General features: G+C 42.0%; 2 protein-coding genes across 3 annotated transcripts in view; one reads left to right on the forward strand and one right to left on the reverse strand.

Annotated features, from left to right (window-relative positions):
• The window catches only part of CENPP (centromere protein P), a 111,825-nt gene extending 101,186 nt beyond the window's left edge, over window positions 1-10,639 (forward strand). The window contains exons 7-9 of the mRNA XM_015640546.3: window positions 8,467-8,546; window positions 9,936-10,027; window positions 10,267-10,639. Of these exons, the coding sequence (XP_015496032.1) occupies window positions 8,467-8,546; window positions 9,936-10,027; window positions 10,267-10,385 (291 nt within the window). The 3' untranslated portion in view covers window positions 10,386-10,639. The remainder of the gene's footprint in view (window positions 1-8,466; window positions 8,547-9,935; window positions 10,028-10,266) is intronic.
• Window positions 10,411-27,401, reverse strand: part of IPPK (inositol-pentakisphosphate 2-kinase) — a 29,699-nt gene continuing 12,708 nt past the window's right edge. The window contains exons 2-13 of one of the 2 annotated variants that reach the window (XM_015640533.2): window positions 26,968-27,015; window positions 23,157-23,252; window positions 22,311-22,377; window positions 20,648-20,769; window positions 20,162-20,251; window positions 19,511-19,569; window positions 19,079-19,151; window positions 17,721-18,000; window positions 16,370-16,520; window positions 15,188-15,290; window positions 14,643-14,722; window positions 10,411-13,640 (exon numbers count right to left, since the gene is read on the reverse strand). In XM_015640533.2, coding sequence (XP_015496019.1) covers window positions 13,415-13,640; window positions 14,643-14,722; window positions 15,188-15,290; window positions 16,370-16,520; window positions 17,721-18,000; window positions 19,079-19,151; window positions 19,511-19,569; window positions 20,162-20,251; window positions 20,648-20,769; window positions 22,311-22,377; window positions 23,157-23,252; window positions 26,968-27,015 — 1,395 coding nt within the window. In that variant the 3' untranslated portion in view covers window positions 10,411-13,414. Of the gene's footprint in view, window positions 13,641-14,642; window positions 14,723-15,187; window positions 15,291-16,369; window positions 16,521-17,720; window positions 18,001-19,078; window positions 19,152-19,510; window positions 19,570-20,161; window positions 20,252-20,647; window positions 20,770-22,310; window positions 22,378-23,156; window positions 23,253-24,977; window positions 25,193-26,967; window positions 27,016-27,401 lie in introns of those variants that run through there. The other variant, XM_033517539.1, reaches the window with a different exon arrangement.

Raw genomic sequence — 27,401 nt, forward strand, 5'->3', positions numbered from 1 at the left:
GTAACTGAATGTTATGGTATTTTTGTCTCATGGGAATTAGCAAGAAAGATCCTGTGAGTTAATCAGGACTGAACAGTTAGACAATAATTCTGAATTCATAGGGGTATGCTAGAGATCAGAAATGTGATTTTGGAGGTCTAGGAGCTGTACAGCTACAATTGGAATTATTTTAAGAGTTTTTAGGAGGCACAAGTATGTGCATAGTCTAGACAGTGCTACTTCTGCACTGGCAGGGGCAGCTGCAAGAAATGCAGGAGCTGAGTCCAAAACAGGGAGGGGGAAAAAATAGGAAAAGGCAAAGGTGAAGAATATGCTGGAGGCCTCAGATATTAGAGCTCAGTGAGTTTGGGAAGAGTCATCCAGAGGTCTTTCTACGGTGGAAAAATTAATATTGAAGTAATCCAGAACTCCATTTTAAATAACATTATGGTCCTTGCCTGTCTTCTCGAGTTTTTCCATGGGATTGTCTTTGGTTCCTGCTGTGGGACTCAGCCTGGGTTTGGGAATGGGAGCCTGAGTGTTACAGCCTCATCTTTTTATATGAGCTGGGGGTAACTCCACGTTTAAATTCTGGGAATGGAAATCTTCCTTTTGTCTGTTGCTTTAATTTCCTTTTTCTTGATCAATTTTTACCCGAGAGGGTTGAGGGCTCCTTCCTCAGATCCATCTGTGTGAAAGGCTGGGAAGGGTTGGTGCTCCAGGATCCAGGCTGCAGCAGGCATTATTCCACAGCTTTGAGGACAAATCTCCTGCTTAGTACACAAAGAAAACTTTAAACATTCACCATGTTTGCACACAGGAATGTTGGGGTCACTTTACTTCTTTCAAGCTTTAAAAACACAAGAGAACTAAACCAATTGCTTGGGAAACTGAAGGAAAAAGAGAATATTTTAGTATTAACTACTTTCCTTTCAGCTGGGCTTCTACCAGAACTAAACATATTGTTACCAAGAGTTTTGAAATGTTTCTGCAAGGCCAGCAACTGAAACTGAAATTATGAAATGCCTCAAGTTTGCATTGAAAGTGAATGAATTGCACTGGCAGCTGCTGTTGGTATTAGCAGTGCTCTTTGTGTTGTTGCAGTACCTAAGCAATAAAACAAATATTTATCCACACGCATCACACAACATTCCTGGGCAGTGCAACTTTGGCCTTTATAAACCAAATAAAGTAGAGCATAAGGAGATGTTTTTGCCTGGCAGCTGCCTGTGATTTCTCCTCCTGGATACACTAAAGAATTCTCCTTGCTGCCCTGAATTCTTTTCTACTTGCCAGTACACAGATATTTGAGTCAAAATCCAACTTGTTGTGAGAGATTTGGTCAAAAGTATAGCACAGTTTGCACACATATAGTGCTACAGGTTTTCAGTGTTCCTTATTTTTACTTCTATTTTGGTTTTTTGGGGAGGTTTTGCAGCTTTCTTGTGGAAGTTGTTGAGTAGATCACAGTTTGAGGATAGCTGACCAATTTTGCAAGCCTGTTATTTACCAGTGGATTGCCACTTTACATTGTCACACATACAATAATTATAAATTGGTGAATCTGTTCTTGCAGATGTTTGTGTCTTCTCAAGAATATTTACTGTGTCCTTGTTTGTGCTAAGGTTGCATTTGGAAATCTGAAATGTGTTGTTGACAGCCAGATCTAAGGGGCTGTATTTGGGCATGACATGAAAAGAATTCCATGGGTTTAAAGCTTTCAAGGGCTTTTCAGCTGGACCCATTCCTGCTCCTGTTGATAGCAACAGGCACTTCAGCACTGCATGTTAATATTTATTTTCACATGAGCAGCTGATAATTGTAAATAACCAGACAAATGAAAGCTACTGGGTGGCAAATTTCTGTGGAGCCTGTCCAAAATGGAATGCTTTGTAGAACCATTAAAAGAGGATGGGTGTCTTGTGGGAAAGATTTCAGTGTATCTACAGTGTATGTTTTATAGAAAATACAGGTCTACAGGTAAGGCTTCACTTTTTATCTAATGCAGGTGTTAAAATTTTTATAAAGCTCAATGAAAGGAAGAATAGGAAAAATATAGGAAGAATAATAGAAATACTGCAGAGGTTTTTGTGAAAGGAGGGTGGACATGGACATACCTGTGTATGTTTTAGGAAAAATCTGATTCTTCTGGAGGCTGGGTGAGTGATTCTTGTACACATTCAGGAGTTGTGCTGTGGACTTGGCAATTTGTCACTGATACCAAATCTGGGTGGAGCTAAAACCGGAGCACAGCTTTGTTTGAGTGCAAGTGCCACAGGAGGTTTTTGGGTTGTTTTGTGCCAGCCCAGGTTCCTCCTTTGTGACTGGTGTGCAGTGAAGCTCAGGGCACAGCTGCTCCTTGGGACACCAGCAGGACAGCACAGGGAGATTTTGGCCAAACCCCCTCTGCTGTGGGACAGTTTGCTCTAAGTGATTGACCTCTCTATCAGTTATAACTCTTAGTGAGAAATGAAAATGGTATTTTGGATGGTCCAGGTGGATCTATGGATATACCTGTCTTTTCCAAGTAAGATAAATTTGCCCACATTGAAGCAAATAAGTCTTCAGACCTCTGAGAAAGATTTTAAAACCACAGCAATAAATGATGAACATAAGCTGAGTACCTTGTCTAAAAACTTTTTAATCACACCCTTTTAAAAGTAAATGAGCTGATTTAGATGAACTAGATGCTCTTCATTGTGTCCTATGGTTTATTTTTAAAATTAATCTGCCTACTTAGGGAAAAACTAACACAGCATTAGAGCCAAGTCATTAACTAAATTCAGATGCTTTTATTTAGATGATGTTTAAATTGTACTGTCTGGATGAGCTTGATAATGTAAACTGTGCAAAAGCAAGTTGGGCCACATTTGATAATCAACTTTTCTGGGGTATTTCAAATCCAAATTCTTTATGCAATTCTGGATCCTTTTCTTAAGATATCGAAAAGGCTTAGAGAGAACCTTGCAGCAACTTCAATACAGAAAAAAATAAAGATCCATGAGGTCTCTTACTTCTGTTGTAATGGAAGAAAACACAAACTTGGCTTAATTTCTCTCCTAAAAATGCCTTTCCTGCAGTCTGCTTCCTTTAGATTATTAAAAATTTGGCTCACAATTCTTTCTTCCCGAATTGTTGATACTTCATGCTGCTCTGCAATATGACATCTTTTTTCCTTCCATAATTTTTCATCTCTGTATTGTCCTTGGCTGCTCATCATCCCTTGCTAAATTAGACATCTCTGCTGACTTCCACACGGTGCCATTTGTGAAGTTTATCATCAAGAAATATGTAATTATACCTAGCTGCAGAGGGAGGGCAGGGGACTCAAAATAAAATAGAATGAGAACTAATATGTTGGTGAAGTTGTGGAGGAAGAACAGAACTGCTGAGCTCTGCTGGTTTTCTGTGTATTTCCACCAAAATAAATGTCATGGGGCAGTGACAGTGCTCTCCCACAACATCCCAGTGAGTTCCTGTGTCCTGGGCTTGGAGCTGGGCCAGAAGGTGGCTCCACAGCCAACTTAGTGTATTTTAAAACCTGAATAAAATGCCAAAAAAACCCCAAGAATTTTAAGCTAGAAGAATGTGGGGCTTAAAACATTCATGAACTAGTGAAGATCTTTTACCTTGATCATTTTAAAGAGAAGTAGTGGTTAGAAGATTTGTCTTTTGCCCAGCAAGAAAAAAGTGAAGAAAAAGTATCTGCAGCCTCTATGTTCCCTGTTTATGATCTGCCCCTTCCTGTTCTTCCTGAGGTTTTGTGTTCGTTTAATTCTATTTTTCCTCACAAAAATAAATCTCCAGTATGTATTTTAATTTATTCTCAGTCTGCTGTAATTAAGTTGCAGATAAACACATGGTTGCCATATGACAAAGTGATATTGAAAGGAAATGAGACACGGAATTTTGTGTACTCGGGCCTTGGTTATGCTGGGTTGGCTCTTTTGTAGACCTACAGCCTAGATCCAATTAGGAAAATACAAAAATTATGGAAAATTATTGGTCACATTGTGAGCATAGTGACAAACTGAATCATGGCTGAGTCATGCACAAAAAATCATAATGTTATGGAAATATGGAAGGAGGAAAATAAGTGGCAGTGAAAATAGAGCAGGGGCCAAAAGAGAGAAGCTGTAGTCAAGGGAAGAGCAAAGGAAAGAAAGAACAAAGCAGAGAGATTTCACTGGCAATGAGCAAAGGCCACTGGATTTGGGGCTGGTGGTCAGTGGCTTCAGGTACTTGTGCAGAACATTGCTAAGATTCCATCTTGCAGCTTCCTCTTGTAGATCAGTCAAAGGCATCAGTCACAGATCTGGGCTGATAAAAAGGCCTGGTCTGAAACCAGGTGGGTGCAGAGCACTTTTTATCCAAGTAACCACCAACCAGCTGTGCCTGTGCTACAGGAGGGAGCCAGACATGTCCTGAGCGTGGGAGAGATTCTGGTAAATGTTTGCAAGGATTTGCCCTGTCCAGGGTAACATTCAAACTGTTATTTATAAAATCCCAGGATGGCTGGGGTTGGAAGGGACCTTTAAAGATCATCTCATCCCACTGTCCCAAGCTGCTCCAAGCCCATCCAGCCTGGCCTTGGGCACTTCCAGGGATCCAGGGGCAGCCCCAGCTGCTCTGGGCACCTGTGCCAGAGCCTGCCCACCCTCACAGGGAACAACTCCTTCCCAATATCCCATCTATCCCTGGTTTCTGTCAGTGGGAACAGAAAACTCTGTTTTCCTGTCACTGTTTGCCATTGTCAGACTTTCTTGTAGGCCCTCAAATCTGCTCCCAAAATTCTCCTTTCCTCTTCTAAAAAGTGATACTTGAGTGTTGTTGTGTCACTTGTGATTTTAATTTTAAAAGCAGAGGACTGAGCATGGGGGGTGGGCTGGGACTGCCACAGGGACAAAAACCACTTGATCATTTTAGAAAAAAACCACTTTATTCTCGTGTTCTTCTCGCTCTTGGTTCTGCTGGCGCCGGAGGTTTGGGTGATTGGCATCACAGGGATCACCAGCAGGACTGGTTTGCTTGAGGAACTTTCCCTCATGATGGGAAGATGGGAGCTGTATTTATTCTGAGACTTAATTACGAGTGGTGAAGCTTCATAAATCCATTCTGAAAATGCAGTGTTTCTATGGGGTGTAATTTAGTTGAAGGGTGAAAGTGCATTATTATCTGTTCTTGGTTAAAGTTTCTTTAGTTGCACAAAATGAGAAACTTCCACTTTCTAAATGTGCCTTTATTGCTTTAGTGAAATTCATTAAAAAAATGACTGGTGTTATGTCAATGTTGGGATTTGAGGTCTTGGTGCTCCCAACCATGTATGATTTCAGTGGATGATAACGTGGCCTTAGCTGAGCAAACCATACAGAGAAATCACCCAAATCAGAGCCCAAGTGGAGCCTCCTGGGCAGATTTAGAAATTGCTTCTCCCTATAGGAGAGCTTGTGATACCATAACTCTTTATTTATGTCCTTCTTCCAGAACAGCAAGTTCAGAATTAGCAGTAAAAGGGACCTGTTCCAGCTGGGAGCAGTCGTGTGTTTTCTTGCTAAGTGGGACAGAAGCAAATTTATCTGCTTTTATCTGGCATCTCCCTTGCCAATTTTGCTTTGCATTTGTAGCTACAGCTCTTAAGCTGAACACATTTATAATATTTTCCTTAGCAGAGATTTTGTGTGCAGAAAATTGCAATGCAGCTTTAAACAGCTGCAGAATAATATATTTTGTTGAGAAATAGCTGCTACAAGTGTATTCCCTGGGATGGCTCCACGTGTGTGTAAAATCTGTCATGGGAGCAGGGGAAAGCTGTGCATTCCATCACCACAGTCCCTTTGTGGTTTGAGACTATTCTGTTTGAGACAAAAGTTCCCATAAGATTCCCTGCTTGGACTCCTGAAGGAGCTGGAAAAACGATTTCCGTCTAGGAGTAATAATAGCTTGGACTTTTGGTTTTGATCATAAGCTGACATTTAAAAGTCATCTGAGGAAAGATATTTCTTGATTAAAGTCAGGTTTTGCTTAATGCAGTTGTAGCTGATCCTTCCCATCTGCTATCATGTCTTTGATGGGATCTCTTTCCCTTGCCTTGGGTCTGGTTTACAAGATCCCTCAGGAGTTCCTGACTTTCCCAAGAGACATTTCAGTGGCTCAGCTCATTCTGCTGCTCTGGTTTGCTTGCTCAGCTTTGCTTTTCCTCAAGGAAAAAGTTGCTCACCAGAGAAGATGAGGTGGTAATGTGGTACCCACAGAGCGTTTAGAACTGGGGATCTGTCCATGCTCATCCCTGTGCCTCATTGTTCAGTCACCTGCCAGATCCCCACATTTTAACTGTGGGCTTCAGAACCTGTATTTTCTGTGTGGAATATTAGAGGCAGATTGTGTGCCTGCATTTCCCAGAGTTCATTCCTGGAATTGTCAGTGTTTAAGGCTGCTGCTTGATCCTGGGTGTGGTAGTTTTGCTTCCTGCTCCCACTGGGCATTGGTGGAAGGTGGGAATGGCAGCCAGGATCCTCACACGGATCTGGGCCGGGGCTGCCTCAAGCCACTGCCAGGACTCGGGTTATAGCAAACAGGGATGTAGGTATTTGTGGTTTTGTGTGTTTTGTGGATAGCTAAAATATGACCTTTCCCGCTGCAAAGCTGGATTTTATCCCAAATCCTGTGAATTTCGCACAGGATTGGCTTTTCACAGCATTCAGGTTGGTTGCCAGAGCCCCAGCACTGAGAGAAGGCACAGAACGGCCCTCGCTGTGTGCAGAACTCACCGGGGCTCTCTCTCCCAGGTACAGGGAAGCTTTTCCACAGAAAATCATACCCTGGATTTCCTGGAGTTGCCTCTGGCTTCCATAGAACATAAATACCCCCCACACGGGGTATTTACAGGGGGGAACGTGTCCATCACGGCAGCTGCAGAGGAACTCCTGAGACAGCCCTGGGAGCATTTCAGTTTTGGCAATTGGAACTCTTACCTGGCTCCTCTGATCTGTTTTCTCTGGTGGATCCCAAATGTCTGGGTATGGGCAGATGCAGTGTGACTCAGTGTTTAGCTATGGGATACTCAGGATCCCTTGTAAATGAGGGATGCCCCAGCTGAGTTCCAGGTAGAAGCTAATCCTGCATTCCCAGTATCTACAGCCTGGAGCTGAAGGCTCACTCAGTCCTCCCTGGCCTCTGACACCAGGCAAGGAGAGTTCATAATGGAAATCAGGCATGGGTTATTGAGGAGGAAAGCCTGGAAAACTTGTTTTGTTATCAGAGGGGCATAATTCCACAGGGAGTAAAGCTGGAAGAGGATCCCTGCTCTGCCGGATGAGTGACCTTTGATCAGCCACACTTCTAACACTGCAACTGCCCTGCTCAGTGTCCTCCCTTCTGTGTCTGTGTTCCCAGGATAGATCATGGTTGTTATCCTCACAGTAAATACAGTGCTGGATACTGGGTAGAAATTAAAATGAGCAAATTCCATGTGTTTTATGTCATTTGGCATCCTGCACAGCCCCCCTTCAGTTTGTCAGAAATTCCTAAACCAGAGCAAGGTCACATCTGGTAGCAATTTTGCTCTGCCAGATGAGGCGTAATCCCATAAAACCAAACTCATTTTCTCCAGTGCTGCTCAAAGCTGAGCTCTCCTGCTCCTTTTCCATAAGACCTGCTGCTTGTACTGGGAGCTCAGTGGAATGATTCAGGCTGGGAGACTTTTCACACTTTATAAACTGCAAGGTTTGGAACACAGCTTTGTGTCCAGCACACGAGGCAGGACAAGCAGGGCAGAGCCCTGGAGTCTGTGGCTCCATTCCATTTCCTTTTCCAGCAGCACGTCCCTGCTGGATGCTATTCTTGGTGTTGGGTGTCTGTGCATCCCCTCATTCTCTGGGTAACCTGACACCTGCAGGATCCACACAGAGCCATGAGTTCTTTCACATGCTTTTAAAACAGCTCTAAAGTTCTGGGGCTTTCACAAGGCACGTTGATCACATCAAATTGACTAACAAAGTAATGGAGCAACCATCAACCTTTGCACATTGTAGTAACTGAAAATAATTCCCAGAACCATGGGATTTTAATATGAGCCAGTATTTTTATGTTTGATCATGGTGCTGTTGTCCCATATTTCGCTAACATTGGTTATTTTGGTATCCCATTGCCTTAATTACTCTTTCAAAGCCTTGTGTGGAGTTTGGTGTCCACCTTAAACCAGAGCGTACCAGTGATGTGTCATCACTCAGAGGCAGGGGGGTGACAGGGTGATGTATTATAAGATGTTATTAATCCAATTAATGAACTTAGTTAAAATAAAAATGTTTTTTTCAAGGTTTCCTGGGTTTTATATAAGAATCTCAAAAAAAAAACAAACCAACAAGTCAGAATTTCAGAAAGTATTGTTAGTCTTAACTTAGTGCAATCCACTGTGACTGGGGAGCACTGGGCAGGAACCACCTTATCTGCTGTGGTTTTTATGAACCAATTGAACCTTTTTGTTCACAGGCCAAGTATCCTGACATTGTGACCCTTCCAGAAGGACTGCTGGGAGATTTTATCATTCTAAAGGACCCCAAAATTTCTGGGTAAGCCAATAAATGCATTTCTGTATTTACACAGGTGAGGGGTTGCACGGGCCTTCCTGTGAGAGATGTTCCATCTCTCATTTGGGATTTTCAGCAGGAGAAAAAAAAATCCTTACAGTTAAATGTAAGATGGTGTAACTGTCACTGTCAAAAATTCTGTAAGGGGCATGAAAAGTAACTATTTTGTAATGGGATCAGACTGTTCCCTTTTCCTGTTAGACTTTGCTTTGACATGCTTTAATTTATATGGAAATAAGACACAGCTCCCTTCATTATGTTTGTGTGTAGAACTAGCAACCAAACTAACAGATGATGCTGTTTCATTCAGCCAGACTTGCCCTATAAAACTAAATGCTTTATCTTAGGGATGCAGGAATGAATTGTCCTTTGGCTATCCCAGATAGGGAAGAACTTGCTTTATTTTACAGTTTCTCCTCTGGTGCCAATTCCATTACCCCCATTCCCTCTCCACCACAGTCATGAAACACTGGAATATAAAAGTGATTTCAGTGGCTTGGTAGAAAACAGCCTGCCATAGAAATTTGTTTGCAAAATGCCAGAACAAGCTGTGCACAAATTCACAAAGGATTTGTAAAAATGAAGTGGCAAAAGGCTGATAAATCACATTGGAAGGAAATTCTCAGAGTCATGATGGGTTGAACACCACTGAGAAAGGGACCTTCCTCCTCACACTGACTCGCTGTGCAGACCAGCTCTGGATTAGGAAAGCCTTACCTCCAGTAAGGGACTTGAGGGTTGGAGGGAACAAAGGGAGCTGTAAAGCAGCAGCTCTGCTGTGGATGTTGTTCTGGACTCTGCTCCTGCCTCGCTGTTCCCTGGGGATGGTGCAGTGATCTCGTCCCACTGAAAGCTGTGACTGGCCTTGCACAATCACCAACACTATTCCTGAAGAAGTAATGATGGTGTTAGGCTTTATTTCCCTTTTAAATTAAAAACAAAGGAATGTAGGCCTTGGACAGATGTCTACCTGCCATCAGTCTAAAAAGGCCATGAGTAGCAGGGCAGCCCTTGTGCCAAGCCCAGCACATCACCATTCATGCAAAAACTTCTGAAACAAGTTTCCTGTTCTCAGCACCTGACCCTGAGAGTAGGTATTACATGAGGGACAAAACCAGGGGACACTCAGTGCTCTCCTTTGCTTTCCTCTCACTTTTACTGCACTGTGCAAATCTGGATGTAGCCAGAACCCTTCCTTGTCTTTGGATGGATGTGTTCCTGCATCCTGAGATGGTTCCTTGCATTACATGAGGTGAATGTTGTTGCAGAGCACAAGGTTGAGCCTCATGCCTGCTGCACTTTCTGCTTTGAAGGAACCTCAAAGACAGCACCTGGTTAACCTGAACTGCCTTTCCTGTGCACCTTGTGCAGGTTTGAATTGATGATTGTCTGGAAGATCCATCTGGATAAAGAAGGGACCACGACACCTGTCCTGGATCTTCTGCCCAAGGCACCAAAGCAAGGTAACCTCAGTGACTTCAGGGACTGTCCCTGAGCTGCCAGGCCCTGGTTTTGGCCATGGAGCTCCAGCTCCCAGAGCCCAACCAGACAAACCCACCCCAATTCAGCAGCAGCTACACTTCACCTCCTGTGTAATCTCCAAGGGCTCACAAACCCTGCAGCTATCCTGCTTTTACCCACCTGCTGTCAGCACTGCTGCACCTCTTGGAAAATAACCTGCACTGCTCTGTTTCTCCTGCAGTCCTGGAGCAGAGGATGAGTGTGGAGAGCATCCCTGGCAAGTTCCGGAGTGCGCTTCGGCTCTTCGGGATCGAGGCAGCCATCGAGAACCTGATCAAAGTGGTGGGCTCAGAAAAATGAATGCCAGCATTACTTACACCAGGCAGCAATTTCAAAAGTAGTTTTAATTAAGATATTGTGTTACACAGTCTATAATTTTATTGAATATAAACATTAAGTTATTTTCCATTTAGAAACCATACTCATAAAACATGCTATCTGTACAATTATGGCACGTTATATATAAATTGTCATGACATGAAAATAAATACAGCCATTTAAATACAAAAATGCCAAATAAAATAGTTACATGTACAGAGTGATTTCATTATAAATTTATCTTTCTGAATCATCAATGTACCAGAGTGGTTTATCTTCTTAACATTTTCTAGATACCTGGAAATTGTTAAAAGATCATGCACTGTCAAAATCAAGTCCATAAAAATCCATTTCATTTCACAGCTCTGTTAAAGTACAGTGATTTTAAAATGACAAGAGAACAGTAAGAGACTCCTAGAACAAAGAGTTAAATAGTTTACTCATTAAATTAGGGTGGAAGAAGACAATTTGAAGATTTCAAAGACATAACAATGCTAAAAAACCCAAAGGTAACTGTATGAAGTAACTTTGTTCCACAAGGTGAGTGCTGAAACAGCGTTAATCTAACCCAGAGAGGCCCATGACACCCCTGGGAACAGGTGAGTCACCTCCTGCCCACTGCAGCACCTCCTTTGCATTTCTGACTTCCATGAGGAAATTATGGTAACACATTAGCCAAGCATCACCTTTCACACATTCATCCCTGAAGACAAAAAACAAATCAGACCAAAGGCTTGCCTCTCCCTTCCTTTCTATCAGATGTGCCATGAGCCCATCTGGGAACTCTGTGTTTCCAGGAGCTCCTGCTCTGCACTAGCACTGCACCCCAACCAAAGCGATGGGACTGGAAGTCAGGAACTTTTCAGGTGGGGAGTAACAGTTCCTGGAACCAAGAGCCCAAACCCACAGTTCTGGGATCTCATGTGATAAGAGCCCCCCTTTCCAAGGCCAGAGCAGCTGGAGCCCCTGGCAGCACAACTGCCCACTCCATGCAGCACTGGGAAAAGAGGTGGAGAAATCTGAACTAAAGCAACACTATGTTTCTAATCCCATAAATGTAATAATCCAGTGTTTGATCACTGAAATGGTCTCTCACTGTTACGGTAGATTAGGAAAAACTGACAGACCAGAGCCTGGTTTCTGCCAGACTCAACAGCTGAGCAACACCAGAGATTGGGTTCTGATCAATGGAACTCTCATGTTAGAGAAGGCAGGCTCATTTCAAATTTGGAATCCAGTACACAGCAAAACTCATTCCTTCTTCTCCACTGACATGGAACTGGTTGGGCTGGTTTTGTGTAACCTTTAGTTCAGTTCAGCTTTAGCTCCCTCCTCCTTGCCTGAAAACAAAACTGTTTGTTCAGCACAGACACTGCTGTTTGCATATGAAATATGTGTAAAGTTACAGCATAAAAACCTGGAAACTTCCCAGCTGTGCAGGGTCCTTCCTTCCTCCTCTTTCTAATAGCTGGAGGGTTTCTGGATTTAGAAGTAGCTCTCTCCCCTCCAGGTTTTCTTTGGGAAGAAGGGGTTATTCCTGCTGCCAGCTCATTGCACTGTTGTAGTCTCAAATCTCAGGCCCTGCCCCAAAGGGCTCCTGGCACTGGATGCCAACACTGCCAGCTCAGGTCTCTGGCACAGGGGTAGTGGTGGCTCTGTGTTTCACATTTCTTCCTTGAATTGTGCCAAGGTACAGGGGATCCTATTTTTGAATTTCAGATAAAGTGGAACAATTCAAAGGTTACACTGAGGTCCCAATATAAATCTGTTTTTAGGAGTTAAGATACATGACCCTGAAGACCATTACTGGTAAACACAGGCTGTATCCAGGTAAGAGCTGTTCACTGGGGCTGGAGGAGCATCTCTGCACCATTCAGGGGGTGTTTTCCTTGAGGGAAAAGGAGCTGCAGATTTTCTCACTGTACCCTCAGGTTTGGCCATACCCTTCAGTTCCAGCTCAGGATTTTCCCCAAGGATGGCTTTACTGCAGCACCTCCCCAGCCTTCAGCTGCACAGAGCACTGCTCATATGTAGCACTGACACAAGCACACCCTGGCACAAGAGTGACCCACTGCAGCTGCAGGAAAGAAAATGAGATTCTGTCACCTTTTCCCTGTGCCATTTAAAGCAAAAGAGACTGAAAGCAGCTGCTCATGCTAAGCAGTGTGAGGCATCAGTGTAAGAGTGCCAGTGTTTGACACTGTCTGAAAGACCTGAAATGATCTGTAAAACTCAGAACATATTCATACAGCTCAATCTAAATTAGGCAAGAGCGAGCTGTGGTTTCACCTCCAATAGCAGCATATAAGATACAGAAACAATAATAATAAAACCAGCATGGCAGGTGAGTTAAGCACAACTATGATGTAAAACTCAAGGTTGTTTACCTTAACCTTTGCACTTCATTTCAGAAGCTTTAGGTAGATACAAGGTGATCACACAACTTCTGGAGGCAGCCTGGTGTTCCTAGTCCATGCATTAGTACTTAAATGTTCTGCAGTGCCAGGGCAGTTCCACAGATCAGCCACTGCATGGTTGTATTTTCAGTGGATTAATGCTAAAGTGTTGTATAGGTTTTGCCAGAGTACTCCCTCCTTTAGTAGGGATGAGGGAGACTCAAAGCACAGGCTCCAAGGCAATTCTCTTGTTAGTAATTAGGCTTTCTAAGTTAGTGCAATATTTCAGGAAACCTTTAAATTCTGTGCTCTTTCAATTCTAAGGAAGCAGACTTTGTATTAATTTGATCTGTCCTCTAGTTCCAAGGTATGGCACATTACCTGTTCTGTCACATTAAATACATTCATTAAGGTTATCTAGCAAACGTGTGGCTTACTGCTATCCCAGGTCTCTGAGAAGGCATTACCCATTAGAAATCATTTCATAAAGCAAAAACATTCACAGCTGAAAAATGCACTGAACACAATATAAAAGAAAAAAGAATCACCATAACTGTATTCCAATAATCTTTCACTTTCTCATTTGTTTGAATAAAAATAACCTTAAGGGAATGGTTACACTTTATGGAGAACTAATGTGCAGTCTTCATTCTCCTTGAAGAGGTTGGACATAACTGGGTCCTCTTTGGCCTGTACATTCTTCAGGTAATAGTTGACTATTTCACCATCAAGTTTGTACTGGTGGGGGATGCTTTCATAGGGCTTCAGGTCCAGGTCCAGCACAGAAACAGAGAAGGTGAATCTGGATTTGGATGTCAGTACCACAGGTCTTTGCTCAGAGCTGGAAAATAAAGCCACATTGCACATCTGAGTCATTGAAACCAGTATTTTTAATTTATGTGTCCCTTTACAGAAGTGACTCTAATGTTTATCTTAGAACTTTTGTGGGAGCCCAAGAAAATAAACTGCAGCTAATGTAGCACTTGGGAAACTATAGCTCCAGCTTTACCAGTCCTGATGGGACCTTGCTGGCACCTCTTCCTTACATTTTCCTTTCAGCTTCCACACAGCTGAAGTCAAACATTACTCCCACTTACTGCATTTAGTAAATCTAAGCTGTTTCTAGGTGGTGCTTACAAAACAACAGCCTTATTAACCAGCAACAGCAAAGGGACTGCAACTCCTACTTAGGTTCAAGGTAATAAACATTCAGTATTGCTGTCCAGGCATGCTAAGGGATGGAGGAGTTTGAAGCAAGCCATTGCACAAGTCATGTCCATCACTGACACTTCACTGGAGAACTGCAGGACAAATGCAGAAAACAGCATTCTCTAAAAATAAAAGGGCTCTGGTAAAGCAAAGCCCCCTGCAGAAGAACAGATTAGCACTGCTGACACAAGCCAAAAGGGATAATATTGTGGCAAAGCCTCCTGCCTGACAGCCAAAGCTGTCACCTCTTGATTATTGCCTTGGTTTTATTCTAACTAGGCCATTAAAAGCAACTCAGTTTGAAAATCTCTCCTATGAGAACACCAAGGCAGAAAAATTGCTCCTAGTAAAAACCCTCCAAAGTCACTATGAGCAGTCAATTCCAAGTTTAAGAAGGGAATAAATATAAAATGTTGATCCTTTTGATCAACTTAAAACTCTTCAGAAAGAGACATTGGTCAAAAATGTCTTAAATCAGAACTATACTAAAATGCTCACAGCACTTTGGATGGACACACCCCACCCACCCCCCCATCCCACACTTTTTTTAAGCAATTGAATTGCCTGAACAGTACAAACATCCCAATTTCCAAACAATTTGAGCCATTCCAAAGGAGGTACAGGCAGCCCTTACCATTCATCTTGCAGGCAGGGGGAAAGGGCAATCATGATGGAGCAGTCTTTAGCAGTCATTGCTATTCTGTACTGCTGCACCTATACAATAGAAAATAACGCACATTTTCTCTTAGTTTGGTGTTTACCTGAGTAAAGCTTCCTGTTCCTTACAAAAAGCAGCACTGCACTCCCTGTATGGGTATTTTGGCACTTTAAGAGCTGGAAATTCTCTCTGTAACAGAAGGTTGGCAGGAACAGGTGCTTTTGCATCCTGTATAAGAATCATGTTTATTTCCTACAGATCACATTCCTAAAGGCCAAACAGCAGCAGTTCCTGCAAATGCTTCATCAGTCTAGAAAGCAAATAAGCAGTTTTATTTTTCTCTCAGGAACTGACGCTACAAGCTTGTTTTTAACTGACACTGTCACACCCTGACACAATGAAGAACTTGAACTATGCAGAACCCAACAAGCCAGCAGTGTTATCCATCCATTATCCAGCCCTTTCAGTGAGAGAGGTTAATTAACACTGACAGACCAAACAACCTCAAGAAGTTGAAGTACCTTTGTTAATGCAAATGCCACTGTCCCGTCATCTTCCAGGGAAAGGTCCAGCAGCTTCTCATAAAATGCTTCATTGTAAGGTCCATCTATCTGTAACGTACTTCTAAATAAATGTTAAAAGAAGATTTACAAGACAGCCAAAATATGTTCTGGTTTGTAGTGTGATCTTTCCTCAGCAGCCCAGACACTCTGATTAGAACCCAACAACTCTGATAAATGTATTGACCCACTGCCAACCAACATTACAACAGTGCCTGTTAGATCACTCAAGATTTGCTGCTGCTTAGGATCTAGGTTGTGTGGGGTTTTATAAACATCAATCATTCTTAATCCACTGCCATCTCTGTATCACTGCAAAGTTATGGGTTTTTTGCAAAAAAAATGGGTAAGTTTCAAAATTTGTAGCTGTCTAAAAGAGCTCCAGGAAGCCTTACTGAAAATACATATATAAGAAATATATAATAATATATTGATATCTATTTTTTATATGTACATTATACTATTTTGTATATAAGAAGTATAATCTGGGGGTGAAGGCATATCTGACAGGGCTCCATTTGCTAATGGAGGGTGTCCTGGGCTCCTTCCTTTCCCCCTTTGAACAGCTGTGCCCCTGCTGAGAAGCTGAACTCTCCCAGGGGTGTTGGTCCCACACAAAGCCCCCACAGATCAAAGAACACATTTTCCAGTGCTTTGTTTCCTGTGTAACTGCACAAGCAGCAGCAGCTCCTGAGTGAAGCCAGAGTGCCCTCATGTGAGCACAGGAGAGGAACAGCACGCCAGTAAAGGCTGCTTGGAACAATTATTATTACACCAATAAAAGCCTTATTTGAGGAAAAACACACAGCAGCTTGCATTCATCACTGTATTATTATCCCTGCAGACATTCCCAGCTCTGCAGGTACTGGGGACAGGAGAAACCACCCATTTCTCTGTATCTTTCTGCAAATACACAACCAAGCAGTAGTAAGAGGGTGTTTTCCTCTCTTAGCCTCATGTGAACTTTCCATAATCATTACTTAAAAATTCAGGCCAAAGTGACCAGCACCAGCTGGAGTTCAGTTAGAAGTTTGGAATATGCAGCGCCATGAAGGAAGGTTGTACAACATAACAGAGTGCATTCACACCTCTCCCTGCAGTCCTGGTTCCTCAGGACTGGAAAGAAGAGCCATCAAATCTTACCTCTCCTCAGGAAATTCCTCCAAGTACTGTTCAACTCTACTGTACAAAGGATAGAGTCCTTCAATATCCAGCATGTCAAGCATCTGAGCCTGAAGGGTTTTATAAAGGAGACAACCCCTCGGTAAACCAGAGCTTTCCAATTTATGTTTACCTAGAAGAAAATGCATTTTAAAATAAGGCAGACACAAGTCTTAGCTTCAATTTGCCATTACATGTGCTTGTTTAAAAGTCCAAATACTTTTTGTCCAGTCACAGGTAGGGGGAAACCTCAAAACACTTCAGTTCCCAAACAGAAGTGCAAGGTGCAGGTAACTGACCTGCACATTTAAACAGCTCATCTTGTTCTGCAGAATAAACACCTGGTACTTAACTCTACAATCTACCTAAAAAAAAAACAAACACCAAAGCACACCCACATCTACTACAATCTACTCATTTTGAGTCCACAAGAAAAACTTCTCATCTGAATTTGAAGCTACCACAAATTCACTTTGAACAATATCAACTGCTGACAGAAAGTAATTTAGTATTTCAGCTCTGGGGTATTTTTTTATACAGTATCAAGAACTGTATTTGTTACAATTTCTCTAAGACAGCTCTTTCTCCAGCACTACAACAAACCATAGGCAGTGAAAAAGGTCTTCCTCAAAAGCAGAGTTAGAAATGTGCTGTTTGTGTAATTAGGATAACTGGCAGCCATCTTGAATAATTAGACCTTTACAGAACTCATGCACTGAGGAATTAACATCATTTACAGTTTTCCAGCTCTCACTTCCCATTCTTTTTCCCTCTGGTATTCAGGCCTCTCTTTACCAGAAGAGCAGCTGAAGAAAAGAACATCAGCTGTGCCCTGGTGAGGGCTGACAGGAGGAACAGAGAAAGGCAAAGTACAGGTGGTGTAATAAACCAAAGCAGCCCAACTTCGTCACATACCACATAAAAATTCCCCACTCCTTTGAAATAACTATGATTGTTATCAGCTCAAACTTCTGTTTTCTTCCATTTTTCCTCTACCTCCTCCTGAATTTATTTTTACCCCTGTCATTAGATAACAGTGCTCTAAGTGCTCACTACAACATCACTTTATATTAACAACAATTATCTGGCAGCTACGCAGCTCAGAGCTTTTTTTAAATGCCACCAGAATTCCCATTTCCATTCTCATATCAGTATTTATAACCAAGAGACAAAGATGTGAAATGTTACATCAGACAAGGCTCTGAGAAACCTGCTCTGGTGGAAATGGCAGGGGGCTGGACTAGGAGGCTTCTAAAGATCCCTTCTAACCCACACCATTGTGGGATTCCATGAGCACTAAATTATGGACAGTTTTTACAGTATTATCCCTTACCATTTCTTACTAGCTCCTTATTAAAAGCACTTGCTTCACAGTAGCTTCTCCCTTGTGAAATGGGAACTGTCTTCATGTCACCTGCCCTGCAGGTGTCGGTGCTACTCAGTAGCGCCATGGTTATCACGTGGATTAATTCCTTCACAATTGTCCTTGTGCAGTGGGGGCCACTGACCAGCCCGTTGGAAGGGAAAAAGAAAGGTTTTAAGTGACGAGCAAGTTCGTTCCAGTCCGAGACACAGTCCTGGTCATCCTTACAGCCATAAATTAGTTCCCCATTCTGCAATATGGAGAAAAAGAAGTCTTTAGGCACATCAGGAAGTCAAGTATTAATGCTGAGATACTCCAAGCAGCAGGTTCAATATTTTAAGCATAGAAAAGTGTTATTATCTTAACAATCTGCACACAGACACACAACATTCCCAATCTCTTACAATTTGCCCTCTTAAGTTTAACCAGAACCTACAGGTAACAACCTCCAAATGAGAACCAAAGCCACTGTTTAAATCAAGTGCTACTTTCCCAACTTAATAACCTGTAAAGAATCAGAACAATACAGGTGAATGATACTTGGCACATTTTCCTATCACTTCTTTCTGAACAATGTCAGGAGTGAAAAAGCAGCGTGTGAAACATCCTTTTTTACCAGCCCAGACTGGCAAAGGGAAGGTTGTGAAAGGGGACAGAAAAGGTGTGATAGCTGTGCTAGTACAAAAAGAGGGCAGCTCATAGACATTTAAATAATGCAAATAGTTGATTTAATATTGGAAATAAACTGAAAGAATCTTGTTTCCTAGAATTATTCTGAATATCTCCACAAATCATCAGTCTGCTTCATTTTTTTCCTACATGAATGCCATGGAATGCCACTTTTTCCTTCGCCATTGAGGCCTGCTGTGCCTTGGGCCTGTGTCAGTGCCCTAACAGGAATCTAAAAGTATTTGCAGCAATGTGCCAAGTTCTCCATTTTCTTATTCCTGAAGCAGCACAAAGTTTTAAAACTTTGGTCACCTCATGAATCCTTTTCTTCCTCGGTGATTCTTTCCCACAAATCCATTCCCCAGGGAACAGTCACCAGCCCAAGGCTCCCAGAGCTTCAGGAGCATTTGGAAAATGCGCTCAGCCACAGGCTGGAGTTGTTGGGGTGTCCTGTGCAGGGCCAGGAGTTGGGCTTTGACAATCCCCATGGGGCCTTTTAACTCAGGATATTCTGAGTCTGAATTCTGAGAAATTAATCTTCCTCTGTCCTTACCTAAAACCTAACTAAGAACTTTCCCATTTCCTTTCTTGATGCAGTCCAACAGTGATGGTCTGATTAGGTAAGTTTGAAGGAAGCAAGCAGAGACTTAACTGTTTACCTTAAATATTTTCAAGTTGTTCTGTGCCTCTTGTAGTAAGCTCTTCAAAGCAAAGTGCATTCTTTGTTTATTTCTAGGGAAAACAAAATAAAACCAAGAATGTTTTATCACAGCCTTCGAATGTTCACACCTCTGGGCACATGCACTGAGCACATTACTCACACTGAGGTCATTACAAAGGCAAAGTGAACTTCAGATCTGAGTACACAACAGCTCTGGGTGCAATGCTATGCTGCAAAAGGCAGCTCTGATTGCTGAGATAGTGTAAAGAGAGATATAGCACCAGATATAATCACTGTAAAGGTCCAGAGAAGCCAGCACTGATCATGCATAATACCTCAGTGAAAGACAAAGTAATCCAAGCAAGAAATATGTAATGCAGGTTTTTTGTTGGTTTGGGGTTTTTTTTGGGGGGGAGCAAAGAATCCTTACCCTGAGAAGAGATCCAACGGGCAATATTTACTGGGTCGTTTCCATTTTCCATTGGCTACCTGTGGAAAACCCAGAGCACTCCTGTTACCCACAGCTGGAACAGCTGCTCTCCCATTTTAACAGCCAGGTGTGTGGCAGTGACATCCTGCCTGCAGAGGTCAGGACATTTAAACCACTTTGAACACAAAATTCATGACCACCGTGGGTGTTCCCAGTCTTTTTTAACTCAAGTCACTCCAACTGCATTCACAAGGGAGAAAAGTCACATTAAATCCCAGGGAGTCACAGTCACACCATTCCAGAGTCACGGCAAACAGAGTCCATGAACTCCGTGCCTGTTACGAGCTGTTTGTTCTAAGTCACAGAATGCACTTGGTGAGCTGATCTGGGAAGGAAGTTCCACACCAGAGTTGACCCAATCATAGCATTCATAGTCTCCAAAGGCTGATATTATATTTGTTTGCTTCCAGCTTCCCACAGAACTTGTTCCATCTCTCACTAAACAAATTCACACCCTGGGACTCAGCTGTGTATCCTCCTACCAGCTTTAGTCATATCAGAGATTTGAGCAAGTTTCAACAGGAAAGCAAGCCTGGAACAGCAAATAAAGCACAGCATAGCCAAAGAAAAGCAGGGTGACTTAATAATTACCTTTAGATGCTGATGCATACAGTAACGACACACCTTGTGCTTTATCTCCTGTGAAACATGGCTGGAAAAAGGAATGAAGCCACACTTTGGCTAAAACAAACAAAAAAAGATCATAAATACAGATGGCTCTCTCTACAGAAATATAAAGGCATACAATACGTAAATCTTTCCAGTTAAAGGAAAATTTTTTAAAATTATAAGAAGTTCAGCACTTAAAAGCTGAATTATTCTCTATTATTTTAAAGAATAAAGACACAGAAAACTGCTGTGGCCTACAGAAAAGCCTAGTAATACCCGGGAGTTTCCCAAGTTTCAAAGACTGGGAATTGGATGAGGGAGGGGCTGTTTCCTCCTGTGGGTCACAGTGAAAGCAGTGAGCTCTGCCTTCCCCCACTCCTGCATTCCTTGGGAGCTGCTGGGGCCAGTGTGTAGTTAAAGAATGCAAACAACCCCCTTTTTCCCCTGAGGCTCTGCCCCCCTGCACACCTTGATCTCGATGCAGAGGATGGGCCGGTGCTCGGCAAAGCGGAAAGTCTGCAGCCGCGTCAGGTTGGGAAGGCACATCGCGTAACCGCTCAGCGTGTCCATGTCCTTGTCACAGCGACACTCTGGGACAGCAGGGGACAAACAACACCAACAGGAAAATCAGCTTTAGGCTATTTGTTTGCTCTGGAGCCGTCTCGTTCACCAGGTGGGGTTTGGGAACAAGCATGGAAGGACAGGAGATGTGGTTTATCAGCTTTAGCCAATTATGCACTTGCACAAAGTTGCCTTCCCCATTATCAATGCCTGGTTCAGTTTCCTCAAAACTGTCCCAGACACACAGACTGTCCCAAGAGCTGATGTTAATGGCCAGCTCACAGCTGACCCCAAGAAAGGTGAGGCTTGAAACAGCAAGGGAATGGATTGGCCAACAATAGGTAAAGTGACTCACTAATGTATTTGTTCAAAGATGTGATCTCCCCTTTGCCTACTACGCATGACCTACCATCCCTCAGCTGAGTCAAAAGGATCTGAAAACCACCAGGAACAGCATAAACCTAAAAGGCATTCTGAATAAAATCCTTTGAATAACCTCTCTCCACATGCATCCTTTGGGGCACAGGAAGGTCTGTGAGATTGTAGTTCAGACTTAACAAGAGCACACACCTCCAGATTTTCAAGTACCTGTTACTAAACAGACACACAAAACACACGATCCTGTTACGGTTTCCACCGCTAAGAAAAATGCCCACTCTGAAAATATATTGCCATAGAAAAAATGAATCTGAGAAACCAAAGCTTCAGGCACCAGCCTGTCATGCCATACTGCTTCACCAGGATGAGCAAGAAGCCTTCTGTCTCCAACAAAATGTTGTGGTTTGTTTTCTTTTTCTAAATTTAAGCAAAAGTACATCCTTCACACCTTCAAAGCTGAAAGCCACTTGCCAAATCAGGAAGGCACAGAAATCTGAAGTATTAGAGAAGTTCCTTTGCATGTTACACAGGCTTAGGTGAAGGGTAACACTATAAAGAATCCCTGTTAAAAATGGACAGTGAGATTCACTGTTGTGAAGCACCTGGACACTTCCCCACAACCACATTTCAATCCCCAACAGCTGTGGGCACACCAAGCTTAACTTTGAGAAATAAAACTAAATTCTATCATTCACTTCCACCAGAGTATCACTGATTTTCTAACTTTTATTAGACACTACTAACTTTCCTCACTGGATCCTGGCACTGTGGAACTGCTTCTCAAACAGGTGAGGAAAAAACAACAACGGAGTGTCCCATGCTCACCATATGTAAATTAACTCTTTTTTTTTTCCTGGATCAAAGGCATCAAAGCACTTGACTACAGTATTTTGATTTAACACTATTTATCTGCAAGGAGTTTTGCTAAAGCAGGAGTTTCTGGCCATTCTCAGGAATGGGAACATAAGACAACACAAGGGGCAATCTCTTTGCCTATTTTAGAGCTATCACTTTAAATTCAAGAACACAACCCATTTTTTCCCACAACAAATTTTCAACTTATCATTGTCTAAATATTAAAAAAAGTTTCCTTATATTCTGTAGTGTGATTTTTTTTTTTACTTTAGAACAAAGCAAAGTACTTTACTGCTTGAGGAAGCCCCTTTCCAATCACATCCCTGGCCTTACTTACCTGGCCTCTCTGGCTGGATTTTCAAACACAGCTGTCTTACAAAGTCTAAAGGCAGTTGAATAATTTCCTATTGGGAAAAAAAAAAAAAAAGAAAGAAAACATTTAATGCAAAAATTAATACCCAGTTTAGGAGTCTTGAAATGGAACAGCAAAGTTCAGTGGGTTACACAAAGTACACTGAAGTATGCAGTCAGCAGCTTCTCCCTCTGATTCACTGTCTGTGAACACCTGTACCTGCAATCACATGCAACACCTGGTCCTCTATAAAAACCAAGGACTACTTTCAATAAATGTGTGACAAAGAGCATTTTCAGTGCAAATTTAATGTGTGTGAAAGAACCTGCATCATTTTGTTCTTCCCACACATGAAAAAGTCCCATGTCTCACATTCCACCCTTCCAAGGCAGAACTGTATAACTCAAGTTCCAGGTGAAGCTGTAACTTTTTCACTCATCTGATGTTCAGTGAACAAGACCTGGCTGCCCTGAAGAACAGAACAAGGGAAAAGGTGACCTCTGACTGCACAGAAACCTCAACAGTTTATATGAACCGGGTTTCTCCCCTTGCTTTGCAGTTAGTCTAAAAATCTCTCACACACATCCCCCTCTTGCCTTAGACTGAGCAAAGAAATGACCACGCTTTTTCATCAGTAGCTTGAAATAACCAAACCACTGAGTACAATCCAGTCACCTCATCAGCACAGAACAGGATCCCTGTTTGCATCCAAATGCTTCATGTGTGTATCTTGCAAAACCCTGTTAGTTCCTTTCACTGGCACTCAGTGTTCCCCAAACACTTCAGTGTTCCCAATGCCTAAGCCATTTCTTTTAAGAACAAATCACTTACCCCATGGTGAACATAGTTCTCCCCAAAGAACTGCTTCATCACATGTTTTCCAAAGTCTACGATGTTTTGCAGATGATGTAGTATTTCCTCTGGAGTCTGGAAGACAGAAATGTAATAACTGAACTCCAAAATAATGATAGCAACACTCCAGAACACACATACATCCTGATCAGTCATTTAGCAAATAACTTAATTGCTGCACACTGACTGAAGTCAAACAGACATCACACATGAAATTTGTTTGTCTAGTGCCACCTCAGGGGCTGGGACAAACAGAAAAATAGTCAGAAAAGATGATTCTTCTTTGGTTTCAGGGGAAAAAGGAGAGAGAAAAGGACAAAGGTGGAAGAAGGGAAAATTGCTCAAGACCTACTCTGACCATTTTTCTTAAAACAGCTCAGAGAACCCCAGCAGTCCAAAGAGGCACCCAACAGCTGCAGTGCAGAAGAGGCTTGGAATGTTACAAAATACATAATGGAGACTGGGAAGAGAATGGCTAAAAAGACTGAGCCATGCTCCAAACCTCAGCATGAACGGGTACAGAACTGTCCCAAATCCTACCCCAGACACTGAAAAGTCTTACTCTAATGTGATATTCTGTAATTTCATAAGGAAAGGTCTCCTACAAGACAAGATGCCAAAAGCTAGAAAGGAAGCTCCATGAGTAGTGGAAGCAGGACAGGGACAACTGCACAGTCAGACTTGGACAGACTCCTGCTTGTTGAGGAGGGAGCAAAAGAGCTTTACAGCAACCATACCCCATTCCCAGCACACTCTGCTTCTCTGCAAGGGATTTTATTGTTACAACAGACAACCTCAAAGCTACTCTGTCTTTTTACAACACACACACACAAAACCCAATTAACACCTCACAAGAAGATTAAATGGAGGAAAAGAAAGTGTAACACTTGGGTACATACTAGCAAATCAAAGAGGAAAAACAAGAGCAGGAGAAAAGAAAATATAAACAGAGCAGAGTAAGAGGAAATAAAATACTAGGGGACAACACCCAGACACTGGCACAGCCTAGAAAAAGGAGGAAAGACCACATTTAGCACTAATCACAAAAGACAACAAAGATCCTTCTTTAACTTATACAAATCCTGAATGGTGAGAAGGAACATTACATCATCCATCAGTAACAGAACTCCCAGCTAATTCCCATTTACAGATGGTTCTGACCTGGTTTGCTGATGCAGACAGCACCCACAGGTTTGTGTTTGGTTTGGTTGGGGTTTTTTAACATATATACACAGACTCACAGACTGAGAAATAGGCATTTCATAAAAATTTACTGCTGTGACTTTTACTGCATGGGAAGACTCACTGGTTAAGAAGATCAATACAACCATGAAATTATAAATCAAGCTTTAAACATCATTTAAGAAAAAATATATTTTATGTATCTAAATTAAACCAAAAAAAACCCCACAAAACAATTAACAGGCTACTTGAACATCACTTTTTAACATCAAAAACCACTAAGATGAAAAGCTTTTGAAGGACCCTTACTACTGCCAGCTCATTCACCAAAACTCAAATAGGCTTTATCAATAACTTCTTTTAAAATTCTTTCATGAAGAAGATCATACACTAAAATAGCAACATGCAATTAATTAAATGCACTCCATGAGGCCTGACACTTGACTTTCTATTCAAGCAATGCAAGCCCTGCAGTTACATTATTGAGTATTTTTCAATCATAACAATAAGGTTACAATTCACAATAATATCACCTTTTTCAACTACTGGATTGTCTAATCCCAAATTCATAATTAAACAGGTAATTAAAAATACAAAGCAGCATATAGACTTTTTTACCTTTCCCAAAGGAGTTAAGCAGAAGAGACTGAGACCTATTTGTTCACATCTGAATTTCAGTGTGTGTATTACTAGAAAATATTTTTCTTGAACTGTTTCCTTCATCGTTGTTTACCTTGGATGACCTGTGATGTCAGGCACACAGAACACTTCAGAGCCTAACTCATTTTGCTTAAATCAGAAATACCGATTACTCCTTAAAAAAAAAAAACATTTTCCCTGTCGTTGCTATGTGCAAGTTCATCCCAAAACTCTGACTCTTCGGGATTTGTTTACTGATCTGATGATAAAATATTTATTCTGCTCCAAGAAAAAATGGCCGTTTAAAAAAAAATCAATCACCAGAATAAGTAAATATATTCGAATTACAAAACCTTCTATTTAGAGGGAATTGTGTGTCACAAAGTCCACACCCTCCCAATGCAAAGCAAATGCAGAACACTGGAGCCAGCTCTCCTCAAAATGCAACACTGGCAAGTGTATGCCCAGCCTCAGTGCTGTGGTGGATAACTGAAAAGTCACTTCCTGCCTTTCTTTGTGACTTTCTCATACTTGGGCAATTTGTTAAAAACAATTACTATGCAACGATCTCTTTGAACTTAAAATAAAAAAATATTAAGAGGAAAAGGGGCAGGTACTCAGTGTTCTAACTGCAACAAACTGACTTTTTACATAAAGTTGTGGTCCAGTCCTCTCCTGCTATACTAGAAATTGAGATAAGCACTGTTTCCTTTATTTCCATTTCCATTATTGTGATGCACTGACTCGTCACTGTTCTCGTTAACACTAAACATTATTATCTTGGGCTACTACAGAAGCACAAGATACATTTTTCAAATTCTACCAATTTAAGCAGCTCAAAAATCAACTTGAATCACACTTTGGTTTTACCAGACCTTTTTTCAAGTTAAACAGTAGCAGAAAGACCATCAAAAAACTCATACATATACTGTGTTCACTAATTTTGTCTTCCTCTACTTTAGCAACTTCTCTCTTGTCCCTTGTTAAACTGAATGCTTTTCACATTCATCTTCCTGATTTTAACCAATGAAATGCCCTTTCTAGATCTTTACATTCATCCTTGTTTCTTTTTTCCTAAAATTAAGCAGACACACCAGTTCTCAGTAGAGCCCCAGTGCTTTTTGTATTTCCCTCATCAGAACAACCTGACACTGCCTCACAAAGCTGTGGTTCAGGAGCTGCTGTAACTCAAGCCATTCCCAGTATCTCTCAGGTAACATATCCTAAAGATTCCTCTCAAGGTTGAGGAAATGAAAGAATTTGAACCTTGTACTCCCTCTTCTTATTCTTCTTCCTTGGAACACTGTGTTTATGTTCCACCTTTTGGTTTTGATCATTTTTTATCCGTGTTAAAAGAAATCTAAAGTAACTCCCTTCAGCTCCTTCTCAAACAGGAAAACCTTATTGTACCATTGAAGAAACTGGGAGATTGTGTCCTGCCACATTCTTTTTGTAACAGACAGGACACTAAAATCACCCACTGACAAAGGGTATTCTGTGAACATTTCATGTGTTTCTTCAGATTCCATGGCTTTTTAGCTACTGAACAGGTGGTCAACAGCAGACCTTGACCATGACACCCGTTCTGTGCAGTTCCTGTTCTGTCCCACCTGGCTAGAGCCAGGAAAACTCCTTTCTTCCTCAGCATCCCTGTGCTCCCCTAGATGGATATGGAACATTTACACTGCCACAGCTGCCCTTACAGAAAGCTCTGCCCTCTGACACATGGCAGCCTCACACTCTGCCCCACACAGAGCTCTTGGTATCAGCACTCACATCATCCCAGTTACATAAGACAACCTCAGATTTCCTCCTATTGCCAAACCCCCTGAAACACAGGCACATTTCAAAACACACATTTGTTCTTACTCCTGCCAGTCACAGCTCTTTCACAGGTTTCTTGTTTCTCCTCACACTGGCTATTAGTTTACCCAAGGGCATTCAGCAACAGGACACGTTTAAATCTTACCTTATTCTGGTTGGGGGGGGACTTGAGAAATCGAAGCACCACACAGCGCTGGAGGAAAAGAGGAAAGAATAGGCTTTCATCAGCATTTATGAACAGCACAATTGTCTGATTCCCCAATCTACCTCTCTGAGAAATTAAGGAAAAAAAAAAAAACAAAAAAAACAGAAGAGTACATTTTAGATGGTTATTTCACTCAACTTGAAATCAAATATGCCAGCTGAAATCAAACACTGTAATGTTTGCTGCCAGCTCTGCCATCAGTTTAACGAGGCGGTCACTCCAGCCACTCTGCATTTCCAGGCACCAAGTGCACCAGGGAAATGCTCCCTTAGCTTACAGCACTGCTCTGAAAATCTGGGAAAGCTCATATGGAACCAAACACACCCCACCCTGGCATTTGTGCACCAAAGCTCCCCAAAAGAGACACAAGGCCC

This window comes from Parus major, chromosome 12, assembly GCF_001522545.3.
Source record: "Parus major isolate Abel chromosome 12, Parus_major1.1, whole genome shotgun sequence".
NCBI classification, from domain to species: Eukaryota; Metazoa; Chordata; class Aves; order Passeriformes; family Paridae; genus Parus; species Parus major.